We start from the raw sequence: 24,662 nt of genomic DNA, 5'->3' as shown, positions 1-24,662 counted from the left end.
TCAATCTTCAGGTGCCCTGCCCCATATCTGCAAACGTTGCCAGACAAGTCAGACAACGCAAGCAGACCAAAGGGTTGAGCGCCTCACACCCAAGAGCTGAAAGAGCAGGGATGAAATGCAGGGCCTGCCTGAGGGCATCGTACCACCTCCATAAATCCAGGGGATCGCTACAGCAAGATAAGCCCCCATCCACTCAGTGCAGAGGCAGGTGTGTCCATGCTGGGAGCCTGCCCTGCTGCCAGGCACATCACTGGGAAGTGGGGATCCTGAGAAAGAGGTGGGCAGATGTGAAGATCATCACTGAGTGTTCCCTTCCTTTTTTTTTTTTTTTTTTTTTTTTTTGGTTTTTTGAGACAGGGTTTCTCTGTGTAGCCTTGGCCATCCTGGACTCACTTTGTAGACTAGTCTGGCCTCGAACTCACAGCGATCCGCCTGCCTCTGCCGAGTGCTGGGATTAAAGGCGTGCGCCACCATGCCCAGCTATCCCTTCCTTTTTTGAGGCCAGTTTCCCCCCCCCCACCCCCCAGCCAAAAAAAATTACTTCAAGGACCGCTTAAAAATTCAAAAATTTAAATTAGATTCTCCTAGAATGGGGCTTGGGAACATACATTTTTAACAAAAAAGAAATAGAAAGAAGAGAGGGAGGGAGGGAGGGGAGGAAGGGAGGAAGAAAAAGAAAGAAAGAAGGAAAAAGAGAAAGAAAGAAAAAAAAAAAAGAAAGGGAGGAAGGGTGGGAGAGAGAGACAGAGACAGAGACCGAGACAGACAGAGACAGAGAGACAGAGAGACAGGTAGAGAGACAGGCTGGGGGCCTAGGTGTTATTAGGTATTTTGGCTTTAGGAGTACAGAGGATGAAAGAACAGACCAGGACTCCCAGGATGTGGGGCTCACAAGGAAGAGAAGCAACCCCAAGACTAGCAGGCCATCCTTTACCCATGGCTACTTCAGAACTTCCCAAATGTGCAGCAAGGCAGGCCTCCACCTCTGCCGCCGGATCTGAATTCCCAGAAGACAAGCGTGGAAAACGAAGCATGCAAACAAGTTAGACCATTGGCTTCTGTCTTTGAGGGAGCTTGCTGTGCTAACTGGCTCTGTGTCCCTGTGACAAAACACCTGGGACAGTGGACTCTTAGGAGAGAAAGGTTGCTTTCCGCTTCAAGGTTTCAGAGTTGGCCCCACTGTTCTGGGCCTGTGACAGGCAATGCCCATCACTGTGGGGAATCTGCAGTAGATCAGAGATCCTCGCCTCATGACAGCCAGGGAGTCAAAAGGTTCAGGAAGGGGTCCAATATTCCTTTCAGAAGCATGCCCACAATCGTCCCTAACCCCAGTTCTAAGGATTCAACAGGCACACATGTGGTGTACATGGCACACATAAGATAAAATAAACATTTTTTTTAAGTGCTGGAATCAGAGACACGCACTACCACACCCAGCCCCATCTTCCTCCTATAAGATTTATTTTTAGCTGGGCATTCTGGCACACATGTTTAATCCCAGCACTTGGAAGGCAGAGTTCAAGGCCAGCCTGGTCTTAAAAAAAAAAAAAAAAAAAAGGAAAACAAAAAAGCATACAAAATAATGGATTTCATGGTGGCAATTGCATACACATGTCATTGTACTTTGTTAAACTCCTTATAAGCTAGGATCTTTTTTCTTTCTTTCTTTCTTTCTTTCTTTCTTTCTTTCTTTCTTTTGTTCCATTATTTGAGACAGAGTTTCTCTGTGTAATAACCCTTGCTGTCCTAGAACTCTCTTTGTAGACCAGGCTAGCCTGGAACTCATATGGATTTGCCTGCCTCTGCCTCTACAGTGCTGGGATTAAAGGTATACACCACAACCGCCTATAAACTGGGATCTTATAGGCACCGTGAGGAATGAGAACCAGACTTCTAAGGCTAACAAGGGTCTCCAGAGGTCTACAGTAGATGGAGAGGCTACCAGCTTTAGTGTGCAGCTGAAAAGTATACTGCTTCTCTGCGAAAATAACTCTCCTCTCTCTCTCTCTCTCTTTCTCTCTCTCTCTCTCTCTCTCTCTCTCTCCCTCAGATTTGTTTGTTTGTTTGTTTGTTTACTTATTAACTTATTACATATACAGCGTTCTGGCCTATAAGCCAGAAGAGGGCACTAGATCTCATTATAGATGGTTGTGAGCCATCATATGGTTGCTGGGAATTGAACTCCCAACAGATGATGGTTTTGAGGTAAGGGGCATTGATAAACCTAGTGTGCAGATGCTATTTAATTTAAGACTGCTGTATGCCAAGCACAGTTCCAGAAAGAAATATATGGGCACCTGTGGAATATGCAGGAAAATGCTGGCTTTGAGTTGGGCATGATGGGACATGCCTGTAGTCCCAGCCACTGAGAAGAATGACCCAGAAGGCTCACTTGAGGCTTTGCCTGAAGCCTGGGATATGTAATAAGGGAGAAAACGCAGGCTTTCACGTTTAACGAATGCATTTGGACTCTGGCTCTGCCACTTGCAGTGTGTGACCCTAGGCTAAGTACCCAGTCCCTGAGTTTTAGATTCTTCCTTTGTTAAACGAGGTTAACTATGGTATTGACCTCCCATGGATACAGTAGGAACTGGGATTTAGCTCACGTTAGACGGCAGTGGCATTATGAAATAATGATTGTGCACTCATAGAAAACAGGGAGTCATGGCCAAATGAGTCTTAGGTTGTCTTGTCAAACCAATTTCATGTCTTTGATTCACAGGTTACTGAGTGTGTTGCCCTTGATTTCATGTTAACTTTATCCAGTGGTTAAAAGGTCAAGTGTAGGCTGTGAGGCAGTGCACTTGGGTAGCCCTTTGACTTCTTGAACTAAGGGTATTTATTCACAGACTGGTAGCCATGTAAAACACAGGTGTCTTGAATGCTGTGGCCTTGTTCTTGTTTTGTTTTTCAAGACAGGGTTTCTATGTGTAGCCCTGGATGTCCTGGAACTCACTCTGTAGACCAAGCTGGCCTTGAACTCAAGAGTTCAGCTTGCCTCTGCCTCTACCAGTGCTGGAACTCAAGTCATGTACCACCACTGCCCAGCTATGGCCTTGTTTTTAACACTCTCTGATCTTAGGCACCCTACACAGATGTAGTCAATGGGCAACTGGGTCTTCATGTGGGTCCCCTAGTAAGGGGAATGGCAGCTGTCTCTGAGATGAACTCTATGGCCTGAGGGGGGGGACACCTGGACACCTGTGCGCCTTACCATAGGTGATGACCAGGAGCACGAAGTTGAGGTTTTTGAAGAGCCGGATGATGGAACTTAAGTACGAAGCATCAGTGGACGCCAAGGCATAACTCAGGGACTGGGCCCTGCTGGGAGGGTACTTGGGCTTCTCCTTGAATACTGAAAGAAAAGTAATAGAGATGATGGGAAATTCACGTGGTCCCAGCCCAGCAGCAGGAGTGCCACACAGACGCAAGCTGGCTCCATCATCTAGGGAGGGGCTGAGACTGTGAAAGAAATAACATTGTTTCCAGAGAAATCATCCCAACTCCTCTCCTAAAGTTGTTTCTCATTGTCTGGGGCTTGGCACAGAGTCCTTTCATGGTTTTTGTTTTTTGGTTTTTTTTTTTTTTTTTGGTTTTTTCTCTTTTTGCAGTAAAAGGAATGGAGCCTAGGGCCTCAAGTATACAAGGCGAGCAACTCTATCTCTGAGCTATTATCTCCAGCACTGTCATTTTTATTTTATTTCCTTTCCTTTAATAACCCCCGGAGAACTAGAATCATTGAGCCTCCCAGAGTGTTCAAAGATCAAGGCAGCCTGTAATAACCAGCAAATAATATCCCACAAAGCAGAAGTGAAAGGACACACACACACACACACACACACACACACACACACACACACACACACACAGAAGTGAAAGCTAAACATTGGAAAGTTATGAACCAGAGCTCCTTCCAAAGGGGGAATGAAAGGTATGACTTTGGGGTCATAAAGTCTGGCACATGGCAGCCAAGCTTTTCCCTGAGTCACTGAAAATTAAAGTAGGAAAAAGCTGAGAGTGGCTTCCCAGCTTCACCAATGCTGAATCAGACTTGTAGCAAAGGCTGAAAAGTGATCGTGGGAAACCACATCATTTTATTTAAGGCCTAGTTCCACACAAGAGGTGTGATGTGACCCCCACAGAGGCTCATCTGGCTCTCTGGAGGGCAAGTCTATTTAACTTGTTATTTGACTAAATTGGTCCCCCACCCCTCACCCCCAATCATCTAAGCAAGCACCACATGGCCTTTGGCAAGCCCCATGAGACCTTTCCTGGAAGGTGAGCAGTCTGCCTCCAGAGGAAGTTCTGGAAATGAGGTTAGCTCTGAGAGCAGATCAAAACATCCCCACCCCCAACCATCCCAGCTTTGCCTTCAGAGCCCTGCCTCTTCCTTCTCCAGTAGAATTAGATAAATATCTAGAATTAGATAAATTCTCCCACTGGAATGTGCCATCCACTGTCTAAGCTGCTCAGCTCCCCTTCCATCAGACGAAAATAATGCGAGAAGGTGATTTAGCGCCACTGCACTGGGTGCTGTCTCAAGGATTTGCCAAGCATGAACCACGACTCAGATGAGGTTTTTTTCTTCCCCCCCATCCTTCACCTAGTTGGCTACTATCTAATAAAAGACCCAAACATAGTAATGCCCTACCACCACATAGATTTGCAGTTGCAAAGAGCCAGGACCTCATTGGCCATGAAAGCCTTTGGAGGCAAGCATGGTAGAATGTTAAACTTCTGTAGATCCAAGAGGCCCTTGGCTGGTTCATTCTTCCTTCTTGCCACTCACAGTTCCCTGCTGCTAGCGCTAGGAAACACTGTCCTCTGTCTAAGCTACCTGGAAAGAGATGACACAGAGAGTACTGATATGAGATCCGCATTTAACTGCAGGTGAGCCAGCACACAGGGATAAACCTTTACTGCCTGAGATAGGATTTGAGGGCAGAGGGCAACCCGGATGTGGGTGACTAACAAGCTAACAGGGAAGAAAATTCTATCTGGACATCTCTGAATTTCCCCCAGTAACACAACTTACATGAAAACAGTAAGTGTTTGCTTTTTGTTGATATTGTTGTTCATTTTTGTTGTGGGTTTGCTGATGTTTTGTTTGTTTTCTTTGAGTCAGGGTCTTCCTATGTAGATTAGGATGTCCTTGACTTAATCATCCTCCTGCATTAGCCCCCAGAGTACAAGGATCACAGGGGCCAGCCAGGAGATACAAGTAATCAAATGCGTCGATGAGTAATTGGGCATCTAAATGTTACTACCACCTACCTGAGTTTGCTTGTTGGAATTAAGTTGTTCAAGGATAAATTAATGGTCATTCTTTTCTTTACACTCTTTTATTTTTAGATTTTTTTTCCACAGTACATATGTTACTCTTATAATTAATAATAATGATGTAGAAATTTGGTCCCCAAGTAGTCTCAGGTTAACAGCTTATTAGTGCTTGGTGGACCAATTTCTGTTTATAATTTAGAGCGTGGCATTAAACAAACTTGGACTTCAGTCCACTCCCAGCCACTTGTTAGCTGTCTAATCTGGAATGACTTACTGAATTTGCCTCCATCTTAGCTTCCTTGTTGAAGAGATCCTACAAGGCACCTCATTCATTGAGTTGTTGGGAATATATGAAATCAGATATTCTTGGAAGTCAGGGTGGGGGTTGGTAAGACAAGATTTCTCTGTATATCCCTGGCTGTCCTAGAACTCATTTTGTAGATCAGGCTGGCTTGAACTCAAAAAGATCCTCTGCCTCTACCTCCTGAGTGCTGAGATTAAAGAAAGGTGCTACCATGCCTGATTTGAAATCAGACATTCTTAACACAATGCCTGTGACACTGGGAGTCCTCCCTGGGGTCTCATCAAAGTGACAGCAGTCTACCTAATTGTTCTGGTGAGGTGAGAATGGAAAACTGGTCAGCTACAGTTAAACTTTTCCTAGGCTGATAACAAAGTACATAGTGCCAGTTAGTACTGTATTAGGGACACTTACTCAGGCTAGAACATCTGAAGTCTGTAAGAAGCCCCTACCTCCAGGGACTCTAAGGATCCATGGTATTTAGGGCCATGTTCATATCTGGACATAACTTCCCTACCCCACTACCCACCAGCAGCCTACTAACGATCTTACCGATGATGACAAGGATGAAGAGGAGAGTGGCCACACCTCCTATTATGTAGAACATGATGCTGATGTGGTAGGCAAGCTTTTCCTGGTCTTTGATGTTGGGTACCAGAACAGGAGGGACCAAAAACCCAATTGCAATTCCAAGCTATAGAAGACAGACACAATCAGTCAGTTATCAAATGGCCAAGAGACAAATTTAGAGACTACCGTCAGGGAGCATGATTTCTCAGGCTGGGGAGATGCTCTGTTGCTTCCGTGTCTAGAGTGCAAGCACAAGGACCTAAACTCACACTTTGAGCACCAATATAAAAACTGAGTGTGGTTGCATGTGGCTGTTACCCCAGCATTGGAGGGACAGAGACAGAGGGATCCCTGGAGCTCATTGGCCAGCCAGCCAGCAGGATCAGTGAACTCCTGTTTCAAAAGGACAATGGAGGAAGACACTCAATGTCAGCCACTAGCCTCGTGTCAACACGTGCACATACCCACATGATCATGTACACATACCACACACAAGCACACGCACATACACATACAAAGATATTTAATTCCCAATTTCCAGTCCTTCCCCACCTACATGTCAGAATTATTTCCCTCACCAAGACTCTTGGTTGACAACTTGGCTCATGCACACTTCTGACCCAAAAACTATGGGGAAAATCACAGGCAGGATCACACTACAGGCTGGCTCTCCTCTACTGCAAATGAATGAGTCATGGCTTCCACATCCCCCATCTCTGGGATACAGTAATATAATGTTGACTTGTTTTTTCTGTTGGACTATTGAAACGATCAGTTTCACTGAATCTGTTAGCCCAGTGCTAAGAGTTCAGGTGAAATGCTTCTATAACCTTTAGCCACAGAACTTGCCTTCAGCGATAACTGGAAGTTGTCAGCCCATTTGTAAGCATGAATGCCTCAGTTCACTGTGTAATGACTTAGCAGCATCTAAAGTTTCTGTAGCATGAGGTCATATATGACTGCAAAATGATTATAGACAGATAGGCAGGCAGACAGAAAGACAGACACACACACACACACACACACACACACACACACATATGAATTAAGACACCTCATGTTAGTGTTGGTGTTCAAAAAATATCCTAAGACCTAGCAGATAACATGACCTGAGTGTTCCTGAGATCAGAAACACAGTGGGTCAGCCACACCTTTAATTCCAGCACTCAGGAGGCAGAGGCAGGTGGATCTCTGTGAATTTGAGGCCAGCCTGGTCTGCAAAGCAAGCGCAGGACAGCCAAGGCTACATTGAGAAACCCTGTCTTGAAAAAATAAAGCAAAACAACAACAACAAAAAGAACAAAAAACCAAACAAAAAGAAACAGTGGCTCATCAGTTACTAATGTAAAACTCCCAAAAGTCCTGCCACCTTCAAAGGTTGGGAGCCAGGCCAGCCAGGGCTTCCTCCTGGGCCTGATGTATGGAGAAGGAACATAGTTTCTTGTCTCAAACCTGGGACAAGCTCGGTAAGGTCAGCAATGGCCTGGAGCCAAGGCGTTGGAGGAGCTACACTTTTGAATCCTGGGACCTACTTTGCCACAGTTTGAAGGCTGTGGTTATCAGTCCCAAGGCCTCTGAGTGTTTGTTCAGTCTGTGGCACTTGAGATAGCCAGTCTTCCCTTTGTGCAAGCCTGCTTGGTTAGTTTACTGCTGAGTCCATTCCCTGTATGATGGTTCTGCCCCCATTTTCCCATGAAAACGGTATATAAGATGATGTCTTCTTAATAAACGCACTTGCCTTGAGCCACTGAAAGACCTTCTGACCCCAGCTTTCCTGTCTTCTTCATTTTTCCCATCCCTGGACCTCCCCCTCAGGAATCTCACACGGAAGAACAGCCTGTTGGTCCAGGTCACATAATACCAAGGCGGAAACTAGACAGAGTTCATCAACTCAGGCAGGCCTCCTACTCTACAAGCACAGGATGGACAGACAGACAAGTAGCAGTGCCTGGACTCAAAGCCTATTCGCTCTGCAGTACTGAAAGGGGCAGCAGAGAAACAGCTCTTCCCCCTCACTGTCACCCTAGTCAGATGCCACTCCTCTATTCACTTCCTGCATGAGTGTCCCCTCTGTCAGTTGTTGTCAGTCAGATGGTCTACAGTGGTTCCTAGCTCTGGAGTAGTCACAGACATTGGCAAAAGGTTGTGTGCAGGGACTGGAGAGATACCAAAAGCTGCTAAGAGCATTTTCTGTTCCTCCAGAGGACCCAAGTTCTGTTAGCAGGACCCACACAGGGGAGTTCACAACCACTTGTAACTAGTGGTTGAATCTCATGCCCTTGTCTTGCCTCTGTGAACACCTGCATATACATCTCACACACACACACACACACACACACACACACACACACACACACACACACACACATCAATTTTTAAGGCTGAATGTTCATATCCCACTGTAGTATATCAATAAGTCAGGTTCATCTTTTTAAGCACCTACTGTGGAGAAAGTGCTCTGCTAGGCATCTAAGGTGTGAAAGGTAGGAGGGTTCCTGCTTTGGACACTTTAGCCTCTAGAACAGTGACTCTCAAGCTATGGGTTGCGACAGTTTTGGGGTTCAAATGACCTTTTCACAGGGGCCACATATCAGATATTTACATTACAATCCATAGCAGCAGCAAAACTTCAATTATGAAGCAGCAACAAAAATGTTCGTATGGCAGCACAACATGAGGAACTGTATTAAAGGGTGAGAACCAGAGCTCTAGATGGTGGTTAAAAGGAAAATGCAGCAGATAACAGAAATGGCATGAGACGGGATGAAGGATAGGACGCTATAGTTGGAGAGTGTTTTGAAGACCTCCATACAACCTGATGATTAGACAGCTAGACTATGTGTCTTTCCGCTCTGGAGGCTAAGAAGCTTATCTAGCGATGGCCTGAGTTCTAGCTGAGCGGAGGTAAGAAAGGGTATCTACCAGCTTTCGGGATGGAACCTCTTCCTGGAGTACAGCATCAATGCCTTGAGAGAGGCCCAGGTGGGCAGGCACCATCCGTGCCTTGGACCGTCACCAGCTACCCTGTCCCAAGGATTTGTCAGAGCTGAAGCAGAGGGTAATTAATTTGTTAATTTTAAGTTTTAAAAATTATAAATAATGGGTGCCGCTGTGACACTTTCACCCATATCTAGTTCTTACAGTATCTGCATAACTGATTGAGCATGCCTGTTACCACAGGCATAGCTTTGTATACTCCAGATTTCCCACCAGTTTCGTCTGTCTGTCTCTCTGTTTGCCTATCCCTCTGTCTATCCACCATGACTCAATGAACACTGGAAACACAGTCATGGACTCTTACTGAGCCTTGATCTCAAGAAGTGGGAAGATAAAGCCATTAAAACTCAAAGAGGCAGTCCCATATGGGCCTTCCTGTGTTCTGACTTTCCATACTGGGCATGAAAGTAACTCCAAAGCTACTTCCTCCTACAGAAGGCTTACCCCAAGACAGCATCATTCTCCATCACTCTGACTGAGGGTCCCTGAGCCCTTACTACATCCTCTTAGCTAGAGGTGTCATTCTGCATGGACTTCATCGGGTACTCTCTTGGGAACACAGAACCGGAAGTGCATACTTGGAGTGGAAAAGGGTGAAGTACTAGGTCAGAGGAGCTCAGGGCTCTGAAACGGGAGCCAGTCGGCAATGAGGTGGTCTATCATTGTCCACGGTTTTTGTTTGTTTTTGTTCTTTGAGGCAGGGTTTCTCTGTGTAGCCCTGGCTGTCCTGGAACTCTCTCTGTAGACCAGACTGGCCTTTAACTCACAGATCCACCTGCCTCTGCTGGAATTAAAGGTGTGTCACCCTGGCCCAGCCCTGTCCACATTTTAAAATTTTTATTTATTTATTTCTTTATTCACTTTACATCCCAATCTAGGCCCATCCCTCCTCTCATCCCAGTCCCACCCTCCCTACCTCTTTCCCCTCCCCCTTCCCTGTTCCTCAGAGAAGGGGAGCCCCCCTTCAGCCCACTCCAGTTCATCAAGTCACATCAGGACCAAACGTGTCTTCTTTCCCTGTGGCCTGGCGAGGCAGCCCCACCAGGAGAAAGTGATCAAAAAGCAGCAACAGAGTCTATGTCAGAGACAGCCCCTGCTCTCCTTCCTAGGAGACCTACATGAAGCCAGAGCTGCCCATTGGCTACATCTGTGTAGGGGGCCTGTTGGGGATGATAGGCCATATGGCCAATGTTCAGCCATCTTGTCCAAGTCTGCACCTTTAAGTCTCTGTCACCAGAAACTAGCTGACCCTGTTGTGAGTCAGCAGCTAAAAACAGATAGAGATGGAGTGACCATGTTGTGAGTCAACAGTTAGACTAAAAGCTAGATGAAGACAAAGCAAGATACCCTGTGTGGCAGGACATTATGACTCTGCCTGGGATTCCCTGTGTTTTGAGAAAAGCTTGCAGCTGGGTTGCTATAGCAATATGCTTCCCTGCCTTCTGAACTATAGAAGCTGCTGCCTGACTAATAAAGATTGAGAGTTTGATCAATCAGACTTGCTCTCCTTTCTTGTGTCTTGCATTCTCAAGCTCCCCTCCCCTTCGGGTCCTTCTATCCTTCCCCACACTATTCCACAAGATTCCCTACACTTTGCCCAGTGCGTTTGGCTGTGAGCCTCCATCCCCGCATCTATTTCAATCTGTTGCTAGGTAGAATCTCTCAGAGGACATCTATGCTAGGTTCCTGTCTGAGAGCATAGAAGAATATCATTAATAGTGTCAGGGGTTGGTTCTTTCTCTCTCATCAGGTGGGTCACAGGTTGGGCCAGGCATTGGTTGGACATTCTCTCAATCTTTGCTCTATCTTTATGCCTGCACATCTTGTAGGCAGGGTAAATTTTGGGTCAAAGCTTTTGTGAGTGGGTTGGTATTTCTCTCCCTCCACTAGGAGTCCTGACTGGCTAGAGGGTGTCCCCTTCAGTCTCCATGACCCCGGCTACTAGGAATCTCAGCAAGTCATTTCCATATCCTTCCAGTATCCTACTCTTTCTTAGTCTCCAATTGTTACAGAGATGCCTCTGCCCACAGTTCTCTTCTCTCTGGAGGTCTTCTGTCCTCCCTTGTGCTCTCTCTTTTACAGCTGATGATACTAAGATGCAGAAATGTCACAGAATCTTCCCCAAACCACATGACAAGAGACAATAGAGCTGGATGGCGTTTCAATACACAGCTCTGAATCCAGGGCTCACAAGCCCACAGCCTGTACTTTATTTCACTCCCAAAGAAGTGTTTTTAAAAACACATGACAAATGAAAGGCTGGAGAGGAAGTCTATTTCCTGTCTGTGCATCCTTTCTGTAACCTCAAGGAAGATATCACCATGTTTCGGTAATGCCAATTGTCTGGGATATTTGGTGATGTTGACTTTGGTAGCAGCAATAGTCAGGGCTGTTTCCAGGGCATGGTGAAAAACATGTCTGTGCAGCCTGAGGTCTTCAGGTAGCAGGAAAAGAACACGCTCTGTGTGACCTTGACACTTGTCCTCTTGGTTCACGCATTGGAGGAACAAAACTAAAGCCAGTAAGCCACTGGGCTGTGTGTGAAGTAAGACTTGCACTGCAGCGCTGGCATGTGACAAGTGCTTCCTTGGAGCCACACCAAGCCCTGCCTCTTGAAGAACTCTAACAGGCCTGAGCATGGCAGACACAGGCCCGAGCATGCCGAACAGTGCTGACAGGTTTTGCCTTTTACCCTTCTTCCCCTTGCTAAAACCCATTAGATTACATTCCTTATTTGGTCACTTCCTCCTTCTGAGATTGACCACCAAGATCCAGCTCTCAAAGATTGCAAAGTTCAGCAATCAAAGTCCCCTTCGGCTCACTTAATTAACATGCCCAATTAAAATTAACCACCTCATCCTAACACGGGCTCTCCTTCCCCCTTTACAAACTGCTGTTTGCCTATGGCCTCTCTATCCAGAAGCAGTCCTCTGTCCCTCCAGGGAAAACATCCCTTCCCTTCTTTTCCTTGGCCTTTTCTCTTCTCCCTTGTCCTCTGGCTCCAGTCCTTGTCTCTTATTCCATGACCTTTGTCCCTCTGAAGCAAATAAATCCCCTTCCTGCTGAGAACTTCGTCTTGGTGTGTCTTGTGCCAACTCCAGTCCTTTCACCTCCCACCAAATTCATACATCTACCTTACTATAAAAATGCAACATATGCAATGTTATCTCTGAGGTCCACCAAACCACTGCCCTGTCACCATCTACATAATCTACATAATCCTCACCTGTCATTAGAGAATCCTTGTGTGAGTGACAATTCAATGCAAACCATGGCACAGTGGGGCCCTCCCCAGTCTTGGCTGGCCATAGGGCTAGAATATTGGCCAATATGTAAGGAGACTCCAGGTTTGTCACAAAAAAAAAAAAAAAAAAAAAAAAAAAATCAGGGAACTTTGTATCCACACAGGAATGAGGGTTTGGGTCCACGTGGAACAGGCAAGGAACAACTGGACCCCATCTGAGCGTTTAGTTAAGATCCAGGGCACATCATCTTCCTGACACATGCTGTTGACCAGATGGACTCTGCTCTTCTCTATCAAGAAACCAGAACCTCAATGAGTGGTGCTGCCTGCCTTTAATCCCAGAATGAGGGAGGCATAGATAAGTGGATCTCTTGTGATTTTGAAGCCAGCATGATCCACAGAATAAGGTCCAGGACAGCCTGGCCCACACAGAGAAACCCTGTCTCCAAAAACAAACAAACAAACAAACAAAAAACCAAAAACAACAACAAAAGGATGGTTGGAGAGATGGTTGAAGTTAAGAGCATTGGCTGTTCTTCCAGAGGTCCTGAGTTCAATTCCCAGCAGCCACATAATATAATGTGGCTTGATGCCCTCTTCTAGCATGCAGGTGTATATGCAGGCAGAGCAATGTATATATAATAAATAATTAATTAAAAAAGGAAAGAAACAAGAACTTCAACAGTTTTGTTTGTTTGTTTGTTTGTTTGTTTTTAGAGACAGAGTTTCTCTGTGTAGCCTTGGCTGCCCTGGACTTGCTTTGTAGACCAGGCTGGCCTTGAACTCACAGCGATCTACCTGCTTCTGCCTCCCTGAGTCCTGGGACTAAAGGCATGTGCCACCAAGCCCAGCTTCCTCAACAGAGTCTTAAAGACTCACATTTATATTTCCTTTGGCCACCCATCTCCCAAGCATCCCGGGCTATTCTGAGAAACATAAACTCACTGTAAGCCCCAGGCTTGGACCCTAGTGGGCTCATTCTTTTCCTAGACAGTCTCTAGCTAGAGCCAAATGCATTCCTCTGAACTTCTGAGTTCCAAGGAACTAGCTCCCTGTTGCCAAATCAAAAGTGTCCCTTCACTGGGTCAGTACCTGTCCCTGCAGGGAAGCCCTCTGGCTCTGAAGGCTGGCCTCACGTGACTTAACCTAGCCTTGCTTTGTTCCTTGAGGGGCTCATGCTATGTCTTCATTAAAACCCTTACTTGTTCTGATCCCTACCTCAGCACATGCGGCACACCCCATCACACCGAACAATAGTAAAGGGCTACACTCTGGAGGGTCAATCTGAGTTTAATCTCGGCTCTATCAGTTGACTTCTGGTGTCCCTAGGTGAACTCACCCCGCACCTGCAACTCTTCTACCTATCATCCATCCCCCATGGACACAGGCAGTGGACCCCGTGGACTCACATACACGCTTGGCTTATTGACGGCCACCATCCTCCCCTAGCCCTCCTCCACTTTCCTCTAGGGCTCCTCCCATACTCTTTCCCCCATTCATTCAGCCTTCTTGCACAATTCCTTTGCCCCCTTCAGACTCTCTACCTGCCTCCCAGGCGGCTGCAATCTCTCCCTCAGCCACCATGCCAGTATCCATGGTTCTCCACGCTCACTGGCCACACGGCCCTGTTCAGAGGTCACCAAGAAGCTTCCTCTAAGAAGAAGAAAGGAAATCAACCCAGCACTCACCTCCCTCGCTCCCAGTATGCTGCTATGGGGTTTTCCTTGCTACTTCCAATCATTTTCCAGTTTCTATCTGATGTGCACCTACACGCCAGAATAGGGCATCAGATTCCAGTATATATGGTTGTGAGCCACCATGTGGTTGCTGGGAATTGAACTCGGGACCTCTGGAAGAGCAGACAGTGCTCTTATGTGCTGAGCCGTCTCTCCAGCCCTCAATGGCTTGATTTCCCCAGGCAGGCATGATCTCCTTGTCATGGCCTTCTCTAAGCCTTTGGTCTCCAGCCATCCTTCTATCATTTAGTAGCTGGTGCCTGGTAAGCAGGATCGATGCTTGCTGCATAGACAGGTGCCAGTGAACAAGTGAGCTATAGCTAAGGGCTTGTTGAGAGGATCCCACTTTCAGAGCTGAGTTGTCCGTGAGCCCAAGAGCACTGAGAAGATGGGCTTGGAAACCAAATCTAGATAAGGTTCTCAGAGACCATTTGCTAGTTTTTTTCTTTTCTCTTTCTTGTTCCTTCCTTCCTTTTTTCTTTCTTTCTCTTTTTGTGGGTTTTCAAGACAGGGTTTCTCTGTGTAGCCATGGCTGTCCTGGATTTGCTTTGTAGACCAGGCTGGCTTTGAACTCACAGAGATCTGCCTGCCTCTGCCAGTCCGACTGCTGGGATTACAGGCGTGCGCCACCGTGCCTGTCTTGGCTTATTTCTTTTTTATGTGTGTGTGTGATGATGAGCTATGTGTCTCACATGTGTGCAGAAGCCTACAGAGGTCACCATAGAAGTGGAGTTCTAGGAAGTTGTGAGACTCCATGAGGGTGCTGGGAACTGAACCTGGGTCCTCTGGAAGAATAGCAAGTGCCCTTAACCACTGAGCATCTCTCCAGCTTCCATAAGTAATCTTAAAGCAGGCAATGTGATGCTTCTCTCCCAAGAACATTTTCCTTAATGAGATGACCCAGTAAATGTGTGTTACTATGAAGTTCTATGTACATTAGCAATGGTCTTATGATCTAAACATTAATCTGAAGCTAAGCTCACAGGATGGACAGTTCAGGAAAACTCAAGCTGCATAGATAAGCATAAGACAAATCATTACATGTATGAACTTTATTTGTTTATTTTGGGTTTTGTTTTGTTTTTGTTTTTCAAGACAGGGTTTCTCTCTCTTTGTAGACCAGCCTGGCCTCTAACTCACAGAGATCCACCTGCCTCTTCCTCCTTGTGTGCTGCAATTAAAGGCACACACCACTGTGCCCAGCTATGTATGGTCTTAAATGTGCTCAAATACAGTATGCCCCATTTCTATTCTGTACGAAATCATATCAAGTGCTCCTGAGACCAAGAGGCTAGGCCATGGTCTCTCAGGCAAGCTGAGAATGATCACCACTGAAGTGCCACCAAAGATCAAGTCCATGTGAGCAACTATGTGATGAAGATGTCCACACTGTGCTTCTTGTCCTCTCTTAGTGGTGTGTGTGCTGAGACACCACGGAGATGACGCTATGCAAGCCTGAATGTTCTAATACAGAATCCTGGAGACTGGAGAGAGAGCTCAACAGGGAAAGGCACTTACTGCTCAGCCCAGTGACCTGACTTTAACCCATTGGCCCCATATGGTAGAAGATAGAAAAGTTATCTTTTGACTTCCAGCGCACACGTCTACCTCTACCACCGTGCCCCCCCCCACACATATAGGAATAAATGTAAAATAAAATAAAAAACCTTTGCCAAACACCTTGGGTAGTAACATGTAAACATTTAAACCTGCTAGTGAGTAACTGACCTGGACAAGTGGAACAAAATGGAGACCTAAGAGGCCCAAATTATGCAACAGAAGTCAACGCTGTGGAGGGGATATAGCATGGGGCCCTGGGACCGAGGCTGTGGATAAGACAAAGAGAAATGAGGAAGACAAGGGTGGCTGCTGAGACACTGACCCACTGAAGAACTGAGGGGACGGGGCTGGAATCTTATCGTGAGAATGTGTTCCCAGCCACCCGAGATTGCCAGGCGGCTCTGAGGGATAAGGCACAGTAAGCAGGAATAATCACACATGGCAAGGCATACACAGACGACCACATCTGAAATCCCCAGCCCTTGGCCTCTTTGGACAAGGCCAATTTGGGATTAAGGAAGTAGGAGGCCTTTGTGAACAAAAATGACCCCATTGATTTATGGGAAATCCCTCATGAAAGGAGTTTGTAGGTCTGAAGGCAGAGCTTACGTTTGGGAGAACCGAGGAAATGAGGCCAGAGCTGGTCAAAGCCAGACATCCTTAGAGCTCCACCACGTCACCAGATTTGTCCTCAGAGCTGGGATTATGCTGGTGGCTTATAATGTGCCAATTTTTGGTTTCCTGGGTCCTTGAATGGAGGGCAAGATGCTAGGGCAGTAGTTCTCAACCTGTGCGTCAAGATCCCTTTGGGGGGGGGCGTCAAATGACCCTTTCACAAGGATTGCATATTAGATATCCTGCATATTGGATGGTCACATTATGATACAGTAGCAAAACCACAGCGATGAAGTAGCAACAAAAATAATTTTATGGTTGGGACTCACCACAACACGAGGAACTGTATTAAAGTGTCACAGCCTTAAGAAGGTTGAAAACCACTAGGTTAGGAAACTATAGGGGGGGGTGGGCAGAGGGGAAGCAGCTGGGGAAATGAGATTAGCCACCAGGCTCTGTAGTACACGCATGTAAATCCCAGTACTCGGGGAAGCAGAGGCAGGTGGATCTCTGTGAGTTCGAGGCCAGCCTGGTCTACAAAGTGAATCTAGGACAGCCAAGGCTACACAGAGAAACTCAGTCTAAAAAAAGAAAGAAAGAAAGAAAGAAAGAAAGAAAGAAAGAAAGAAAGAAAGAAAGAAAGAAAGGAGAATAGCTCACAGCTACCTATTCCTTTGGAAGATAATAATAATAGCAAGGTGAGCCACTGCCCGATGTCGCAGGTGTTGAATTAATCCCTATCCCAAAGCTGGTTGAGAACTAGCTTGCTCAGGGCCCCCTAACAATAGGTGATGAGACTGGACTTCCAGCTCAGGTCTTCTTACCCATCAGGCTAAGTGTTGTAGCTGTTAACTGTTAACTGGGAGGAAGCGCTAGGTGTGGTGGCAGACACATGTGTCCTAGCACTTGGGGAACTGAGGCCTGTGAGTTAGAGGCTGATTTGAACTACATAGTGAAGTCCAGGCTAGTCTGCACTATGATAGAGTCTCAGTAAAGGCCGGGAAGATACAAACACCAATCGAGAGGGAAGGAACCTAATATGTGCTAAGCATTCACAGCGTGTTGGACAACATGCTGAGGAATTTTTCCCACGCTGACTCCTTTAAGCCCTTGTACCCACCCCTGAATTCAGTAACATCGCTGCTAGATTTTTACAGATGAGAAAACCTTTGGAACTTGCTGCCCGGCTTCTAACGGCTACGATTGAAGCCCATGGCCATTTAATTCCAAAGTCCTTGATCGAAAGAGACAAATACCACAGGACAACGATGCCCCCAAAACTGGCATTGCTTTTGGCTGACAGACTCTGGTCTGTAGTTAGAGTTGTTGAGGAGTTAATGGCAAGAATTATTTCCAGCCATAGTTGGCTTTGTTTACCACATAGTGACAACCTGTGGTAGTGTGTGCGTGTGTGTGTGTGTGTGGTGTGTGTGTCACAGCACACATGTGAAATTCAGAAGACAACTTGTGAGTCAATTCTCTCTTTCCCTCATGTGAGATCAGGGGATCAAACTCAGGCAAGTGTCTTTACCCACTGAGCTATCCTACCAGACTTAATTTTTGGTTTGGTTTTGTTGAGACAGGGTCTCACCAAATAAGTCTGGCTAACCCGGACCTCAATATGTAGACCAGACTAGCCTCAAACTCACAGGAGTTTGCCTAAAGGTGTGTGCCTCCATGCCCAGCTGGTTTGTTTTTGCTTGTAAGACAGGGTCTACCATTGACCTTGAGCTTCTTGAGGAGGTGAGGCTGTCAGACCTGTCTCTGCCCCCCCCCCCCAGTGCTAGTCTCATTGTTTTCAGTGTTGTTTACCAGGGTGTGCCACCACAAACAGCAGGACTCTTTCCTTATGGAATAGTTTTTGTTTAGCTTGTCAGCTTGTTGAAGACAAGAACACTGACTATCATTTCCTTGGGCTGCCCCTCCTCACTAGACACACACTAAATAAATAATGAAAAACTAAAGAAGTTGCCATGGCCAGCTCTGACTGCCAACTTGACATAGTCTAGAATTAGCCTGTTGGGGGATCGCCTCTTTGAGGGGTTGTCTAGATCAGGTTGACCTATGGGATGTCTGTTGGGGGGGGGCCATGTCTTGACTGCCTTGAGGTAAGAAGACCCAGCCTACTGCGCACAGCAGTATCATTACCAAGTGCTGGATAAGGGTAGAGAAAGCAAGCCAGCACGAGGCATGCGTGCCTTTATTCTCTCTCTGCGCTTGGATTTGATGTGACCAGCTGCAGTGATGTGGTACAACCTGGGATTGTGAGCCCAATAAACCCTTTCTCCCTGGGTGTTGTTGTTGTTGCTGTTGTTGTTGTTGTTGTTGTTGATGATGATGATGATGATATTTTATCATAGTCACAGAAATGCAACTAGGATGGAAGTGATACTGACCTAGAGCTTTTATTTGATCTTCTGACCCAAGCCTTGTCCTTATGCCTGGCTTTTAATCACCCCCAACTCTGAAGCCTCCTCGTCTACACCTCCTTCCTCTTAATGGCTGGATGTTCCTTGACGTTGTTCCTGTGGTAAATTCTGCAGAGGGTGGGGCGTAAGTCTAGTTCTCCAGAGAGTTGAAGTGAAATCTCTTTCACAAGAGCACAAATCACTGCTGGCTGCATTGCTCACAGATCCCTCTGGCAGACCTGCTGACCACCAGATAGCACAGCCTCACAGAACTTCCCTTTACTCAGGGAAAAGGAGACAAGAGTGGGTGTTTTGGGACCCACCATCCAGGCAGGGTTGCAACTCGCAAACCTAACCCTGAGGCCTTCACATCTGAGGAGACAATGGGGAGTTGGGGGGGGGGCAAAGTTCTATTTGGTGCCTTTAGAGTCTTCATCCTGTGCTTGCTCATTCAACTTTACATAAATTGGCCGGAAAGAGGAACTGTTACCTTTGCCTAGGACACAACACACTGTCAGTTCAAAACAGTGTTCCCGTGTGTGTGTGTGTGTGTGTGTGTGTGTGTGTGTGTGTGTGTGTGTTGGCCAATCTTGCTTATCTTTCTAGCTTTCTAAGCCTTGTACAGACTTTCCTTTAAATGTAAATGTTTTGATTCTTTTAACATTCTCTCTCTCTCCATATCTCTCTCTCTCTCTCTCTCTCTCTCTCTCTCTCTCTCTCTCTCTCTCTCTCTCTCTCTCTCTGTGTGTGTGTGTGTGTGTGTGTGTATGCCACAGTGCATGTGTGGTTGGAAGACAACCTTTGGCAGTCAGTTCTCTCCTTCCACTATGTGGGTCCCGGGATCAGGGATTGAACTCAGTACATCAGGCTTGCTGGCAAGTGCCTTTACCCACTGCCTGTCTTGCCCTGCATGGCAATAACTTTCAATGTCAATTTCCAGCAGTTAACCTCAGACTTGTTGCTTTACTGACTGCCACGAACAAGAGTCCGTTCCTCTTCCTAGAGTGTACACCTCCAGATATAGCTAGAGTGGGCATCCTAGAGCTTTTTTTTCTTCCCCTCTGTACCTTGCCTCATGACCCAGAGGAAAAAACTGGAAGGAAAAAGAGACCTACATCTTACACCAGAAAAACCGTTAGCCACACATATCCACCACAACCCCAAGAGAGAAGTGTCAGCAACATGATCTTATTATTTGAGGAGGTACCCGGGGGGCCACCATACCCCCAAACATCTCCCAATGCTCAAGAATGAAGTAATTTCCCTCCTTCTTACTTGACCCAACACTTACCGCTGGTCCCTGTGCCTGCCTTATGGACTAAATCCGGGCCTGTCAGACCTGTGCAGGCCCACAGGCTACATCTACCCAAATAGCTATGGATGAGTTCTAACATGAAATCACAAACTTACTTACTGGTGTACACCAGCGTCACAATGTCAGAAACGTGTAATAACCCTCCTTCCCTTGTATGTAAACCCCACAAGTGGAGAGGTCTGTTCACACAGCATCTCTAGTGCTCAGCTGGCTTAGCATGCAGTAGATGCTCAGCAGTTGTTCAGTAAATAAAATAACAGCTATATTGTCTTGTCTCCCAAAGCCACATGATAAGCAGGAAGGACAATGGCCTGCATCCATTGGCTTTCATTTGTCACTTGGCCTACTGTCAAATGGGAAGACACAGGAACAGCCGGTAGAATTTATAGAGATAAGAGAGAAGAGACAAAAACTGGCCAAGGTTGTGGGAATCCTTTGCTTAAATAGAGGTCTGGCCCATGGTGACAGGTGGCGCATGGAATTCTGGGCAGCCTAAGAACACATGGCAAACCATATCAAGGCCAGACAGGAAAGAGACCTGCCATGTTAACAGGGCCCCCAACCTTAGCACAACTGAATCCATGATGGAAGTACCATTCAGGCCATAGAACTCAGCACTCTGATGGTACCACCTGCCAAAGTGAAAACAAAGACCTAATCCATCAAAGTCCATAGTTCTGGGAAAGTCTCAGGACATAGTTCTGCTTTGGGCTAACAGTTCTTGTTAATGGACATGTGTCAACCCAAAACATGGTTTTGTGCTTAAAAGCTCACCCTGAGAAAGGCTCAGGGCTACACTGGGTCCCGAATACCCAGTGTAGTCATTAGCCAGCTAATAAAACTTTCTACTGGCTTAAAGCCATGTTGGAGCCATCTTCTCTGGTGGATACCTCACAACACATGGAGATCGTCAACACCTTCAAATAGCTCTGACTTCACTAGGACTGCCCACCCTCAGTCATTCCCAGATGGACTGTGCCCCTACCAAACTCTACGTTCTGAGGGCAGGACCTAAGCTAGCTCTGAGCCGAGCCTTGTAGCTCTAGCAGAGGATGAAAGAGCCTTGCCAGGCACAAGCTCCTCTTTGTTACTGTCTGGCAGGCAGCCCTCTGTGTCCTTCCTGGAATCCAAATGAACCAGAAGGTTCCGAAGGGCTTCAGGAACTAAAGGATGTCCAGCCAGCAAAGATCAGTCTAGATCTCCTCTCTGTACTGATGAGAGGGATTCAGGGACCCAAAAGTTCTAAGAGGTTCTGTGGTGGTGAATAAAAATGGCCCTGACAGGCCCATGAAGTGTGGCCTTGTTGAAGGAAGTGTGTCACAGGAGGTGGAGTTTGAGATCTGGGATCCTCAGGCCACACCCACTATGGCATGCTCTTCCTGCTGCTTGCTGATTTTGATGTAGAACTCTCGGTGTCAGGATTCTGATTCAGTATGCATACCTGTGATGTCATTGCTCACCTGCCATGAGGGTGTGGCCCTGCCTGGACTATATAAAAGGACAGTCCTACTTTGCCCCTCCCTCTTCCTCTTTCTCCCTCTCTTCCTCTTCCTCTGTCTCTGTCTCTCTCTGAGGGGTACCCTTCCCCCTTTTCCTTCTCTCTGAATGCTCATTTAATAAACCTCATATAACCTAATATCTGGCATCTGGTACCTTATCTTATTGCCTTATATCTTATATTAAACATAAAACTCAACACCATGTTTGCCTACACACCACGATGCTTCTCGCCATGATGCTAATGGATTAAGCTTCTGGAACTATAAACCAGCCCCAATTAAATGTTTTCCTTTATAAGAGTTGCTGTGGCCATAGTGTCTCTTCACAGCAATAGAAACCCTAACTGAGACAGGTTTCTACAAGTAAAGTGATCAGAATTTACTTGGGACAAGCTGACTGAAAAAGCTACAGTGTTGAGCCTGCCAAATGGTGGGTGTAGCCCCTAGTCCAAGACTGCACTTCGTAAGACAGACAAGACATGCAGTGTGTACAGGAAAACTCTTTTCTTTCCTATCGAAGGACAAGCCTGGAGTTGTTAAGTTTTTTTTTTTGTTTGTTTGTCTAAGTTCACGAATGAGCACCCAAAATCAACATCTGCAGGATATTTAGTTATTTTTAAACCATCTACGTATCCTGAATACTATCCAGGCCTCAGATAACCCAGTGAGACCCACAGCAGGTGGCCCGGTATCCAGATGGGGTAAAAGAGACCCGGGAAGGCCCTGCTTCCAGTTCATAATAAGGGTCAATCAGGGTCACGTTCATGAGATTCCCTTCCCAGGCCTGCGCCCTTCCCAAGGAACCTGCTTAACTTCCCTAAGGCACTGAGGGAAGGCATGGGAGAGATCCCTGACAATTCCATGTGTAGAACATGCTGTGCAGACCTGGGTCATCACACACACACGTAACAAGGACACAAGGACAGAAGGCCCCTTCCCCACACTCTCTCTGTGAAGTCAATCAAAGGGTGGTTTTGTCAGTGGAGATGATGTTAGAGCCTCCAGAAGTCCCCAGGGTCTTCCAGACTAGACCATGAGAACATATGTTCCCCTGCGCCCCCCCGCCCTCCTGCCCCCCCACCCCCCAACTCCCCCACCCCTCCCACCCCCAAGCCTTCAAAGAAGCAAACATCAGCAAGGAGGAAAGTCTGTCCTTATGCCACAGGAAAAAAAGCGCAAAGTGTTAAGAGGCCGGTCCCAGGCCACAAAGCAGGCAGGCAGGCAGGATGTCTCCTGGGGCTGGGGCAGGATGGAGCAAACAAAAGACGGTGTGATGTGGTGGCTGGCTGAAGGAGGAGAAGTGCTCAGGAGAACACTGAGCCTTCCCAGGCCCCACCCCACCTCAGCTCCACCTTCCTGGAGGCCAAGGGGCTTGACCACCTGTGGCTCCTCCAGGACCCACTTCAAAGGCTTTAGAAATTGAGAAAATGATGTCTCGGATTTTCTCAAGGGGAAGGGGGTGGCTTCTGCTACACATAAAGGTCAAGAAGCAGGGGTGGGGGCGTGAGGGGGTGAGGGGGCGAGGGGGTGGTGGTGGGTGGTGGTGGTGATGGTGCATTCCTGAATCCCAGCACTGGAGAGGCTGAGATAGGCAGATCTCTGTGAGACTAGTCTGGTCTACAGAATACATTCTAGGACAGCCGGGGCTACACAGAGAAACCCTGACTCAAAATAAATAAATAAATAAATAAATAATAAAAAACCAACCAAACAAAAAGGTGAAGAAGATTAGTAAGAGGGCTGGATTAAACTGCACACACACACACACACACACACACACACACACACACACACACACACACACACTTTCATTCCTCCTCAGGCCTTATTGTTAATAGTTGTCTCAAAAAAAAAAGTTCCAACATTTTCTGCAGTGAGGAGCAGGACAAGGGACAAGCAGCAGCCTCATTGGGTGTGGTGGCACATGCCTGTAATCTCAGCACTCAGGGAGACAGAAGAGGCAGGTGGATCACTGTGAGTTCGAGTTCGAGGCCAGCCTGATCTACAAAGCAAGGTGGTGTGTGTGTGTCGGGGGTAGGGTGGGTGGGGGGAGAGAGAGACAAAAAAAGCAGCAGCATCCTCAGGTAGCAGAGTACTGGCAACTGGTAGAGGAGACCGAGCAGCAAGGGGTGTCATCCTTCTGATGCCACCAGTGTCCTCAGCCCCTCCAGCACCAGCCAGGCATAGCCTCTTCAGCTTGCTATGAGACAGAGCTCTATCTAGAGGTGTGACACCCCACCTCTCACCCCCCCTCCCCCGACAAAGATAGTGAGGAGGCAAGCCAGGTTCCCTTGCTAACTTCTGTTCTCAGCTTCCCAACTTTTGGGCACCAGAGAGAAGGAACTAGCCACAAGGATTTCTGGGAGAGTAGCTGAGATGTTTTGAGCAGTTCAAGCCGGACAGTAGAAAAGTGTCTGTAGAACGGAGGCTAGGGCCAGAGGGGTAAGATGGATGTAGATGGCTGGGCCGGAACATCATCCCAGGCACTTTGTAAGTTCGAGGCCAGCCTGGTCTACAAAGTGTGTCTAGGGCAACCAAGGCTACACAGAGAAACCCTGTCTCCAAAGAACAAACAAAACAAAACAAAAGATGGATGTAGATGGGGGATGAAAATGTTTACCAAGGATGCGTTTGGTTCCAGGAGTTTCCACAGACACTACCTCAGTCAGCCTTCATGACAACTGTGTCGAGTATTCCTGCTCCAGATAATGTAACTGTGAGGCCCAGAGAGGAGGGCAGGTGTCCTGCTGCAGGCCTCAACTCGGCTGCTGGCAGAGCTGGGGCCAGCTTCCCTGGTTTATGAGTGAAGTTCATGTTGTACTTCTTTCCCAGGGATGACCTAAACCACACATTCTGGCTTCTGACCCAGAGAGGCCAATTCCTTGGGTCTGTTCTTGCCCATAGGGATCTACTTCCAACTTACCCCCAAGGTAGTTCTGATCTTAGAGCTTCATGGGTCACTCCCCTCTTTTTGGTTTTTCATGACAGGGTCTCTGCATAGCCTTGCCTGCCCTGGACTCCCTTTGAAGACCAGGCTGGCCTCGAACTCACAGCGATCTGCCTGCCTTTGCTTTCCTGAGTGCTGGTTGGGATTACAGGCATGAGCCACCAGGCCTAGCCAAGAATTCCATTTTAAC

General features: G+C 47.0%; 1 protein-coding gene across 1 annotated transcript in view; it reads right to left on the bottom strand.

The window, feature by feature from the left end:
• The window catches only part of Flvcr2 (FLVCR heme transporter 2), a 62,580-nt gene that overhangs the window by 18,221 nt on the left and 19,697 nt on the right, over positions 1-24,662 (bottom strand). Inside the window, exons 2-3 of the mRNA XM_051149525.1 lie at positions 6,134-6,275; positions 3,215-3,355 (exon numbers count right to left, since the gene is read on the bottom strand). Coding sequence (XP_051005482.1) covers positions 3,215-3,355; positions 6,134-6,275 — 283 coding nt within the window. The remainder of the gene's footprint in view (positions 1-3,214; positions 3,356-6,133; positions 6,276-24,662) is intronic.

This window comes from Acomys russatus, chromosome 1 (genome assembly GCF_903995435.1).
Source record: "Acomys russatus chromosome 1, mAcoRus1.1, whole genome shotgun sequence".
NCBI lineage: Eukaryota > Metazoa > Chordata > Mammalia > Rodentia > Muridae > Acomys > Acomys russatus.
This window is presented reverse-complemented; position numbering and strand designations above follow the sequence as displayed.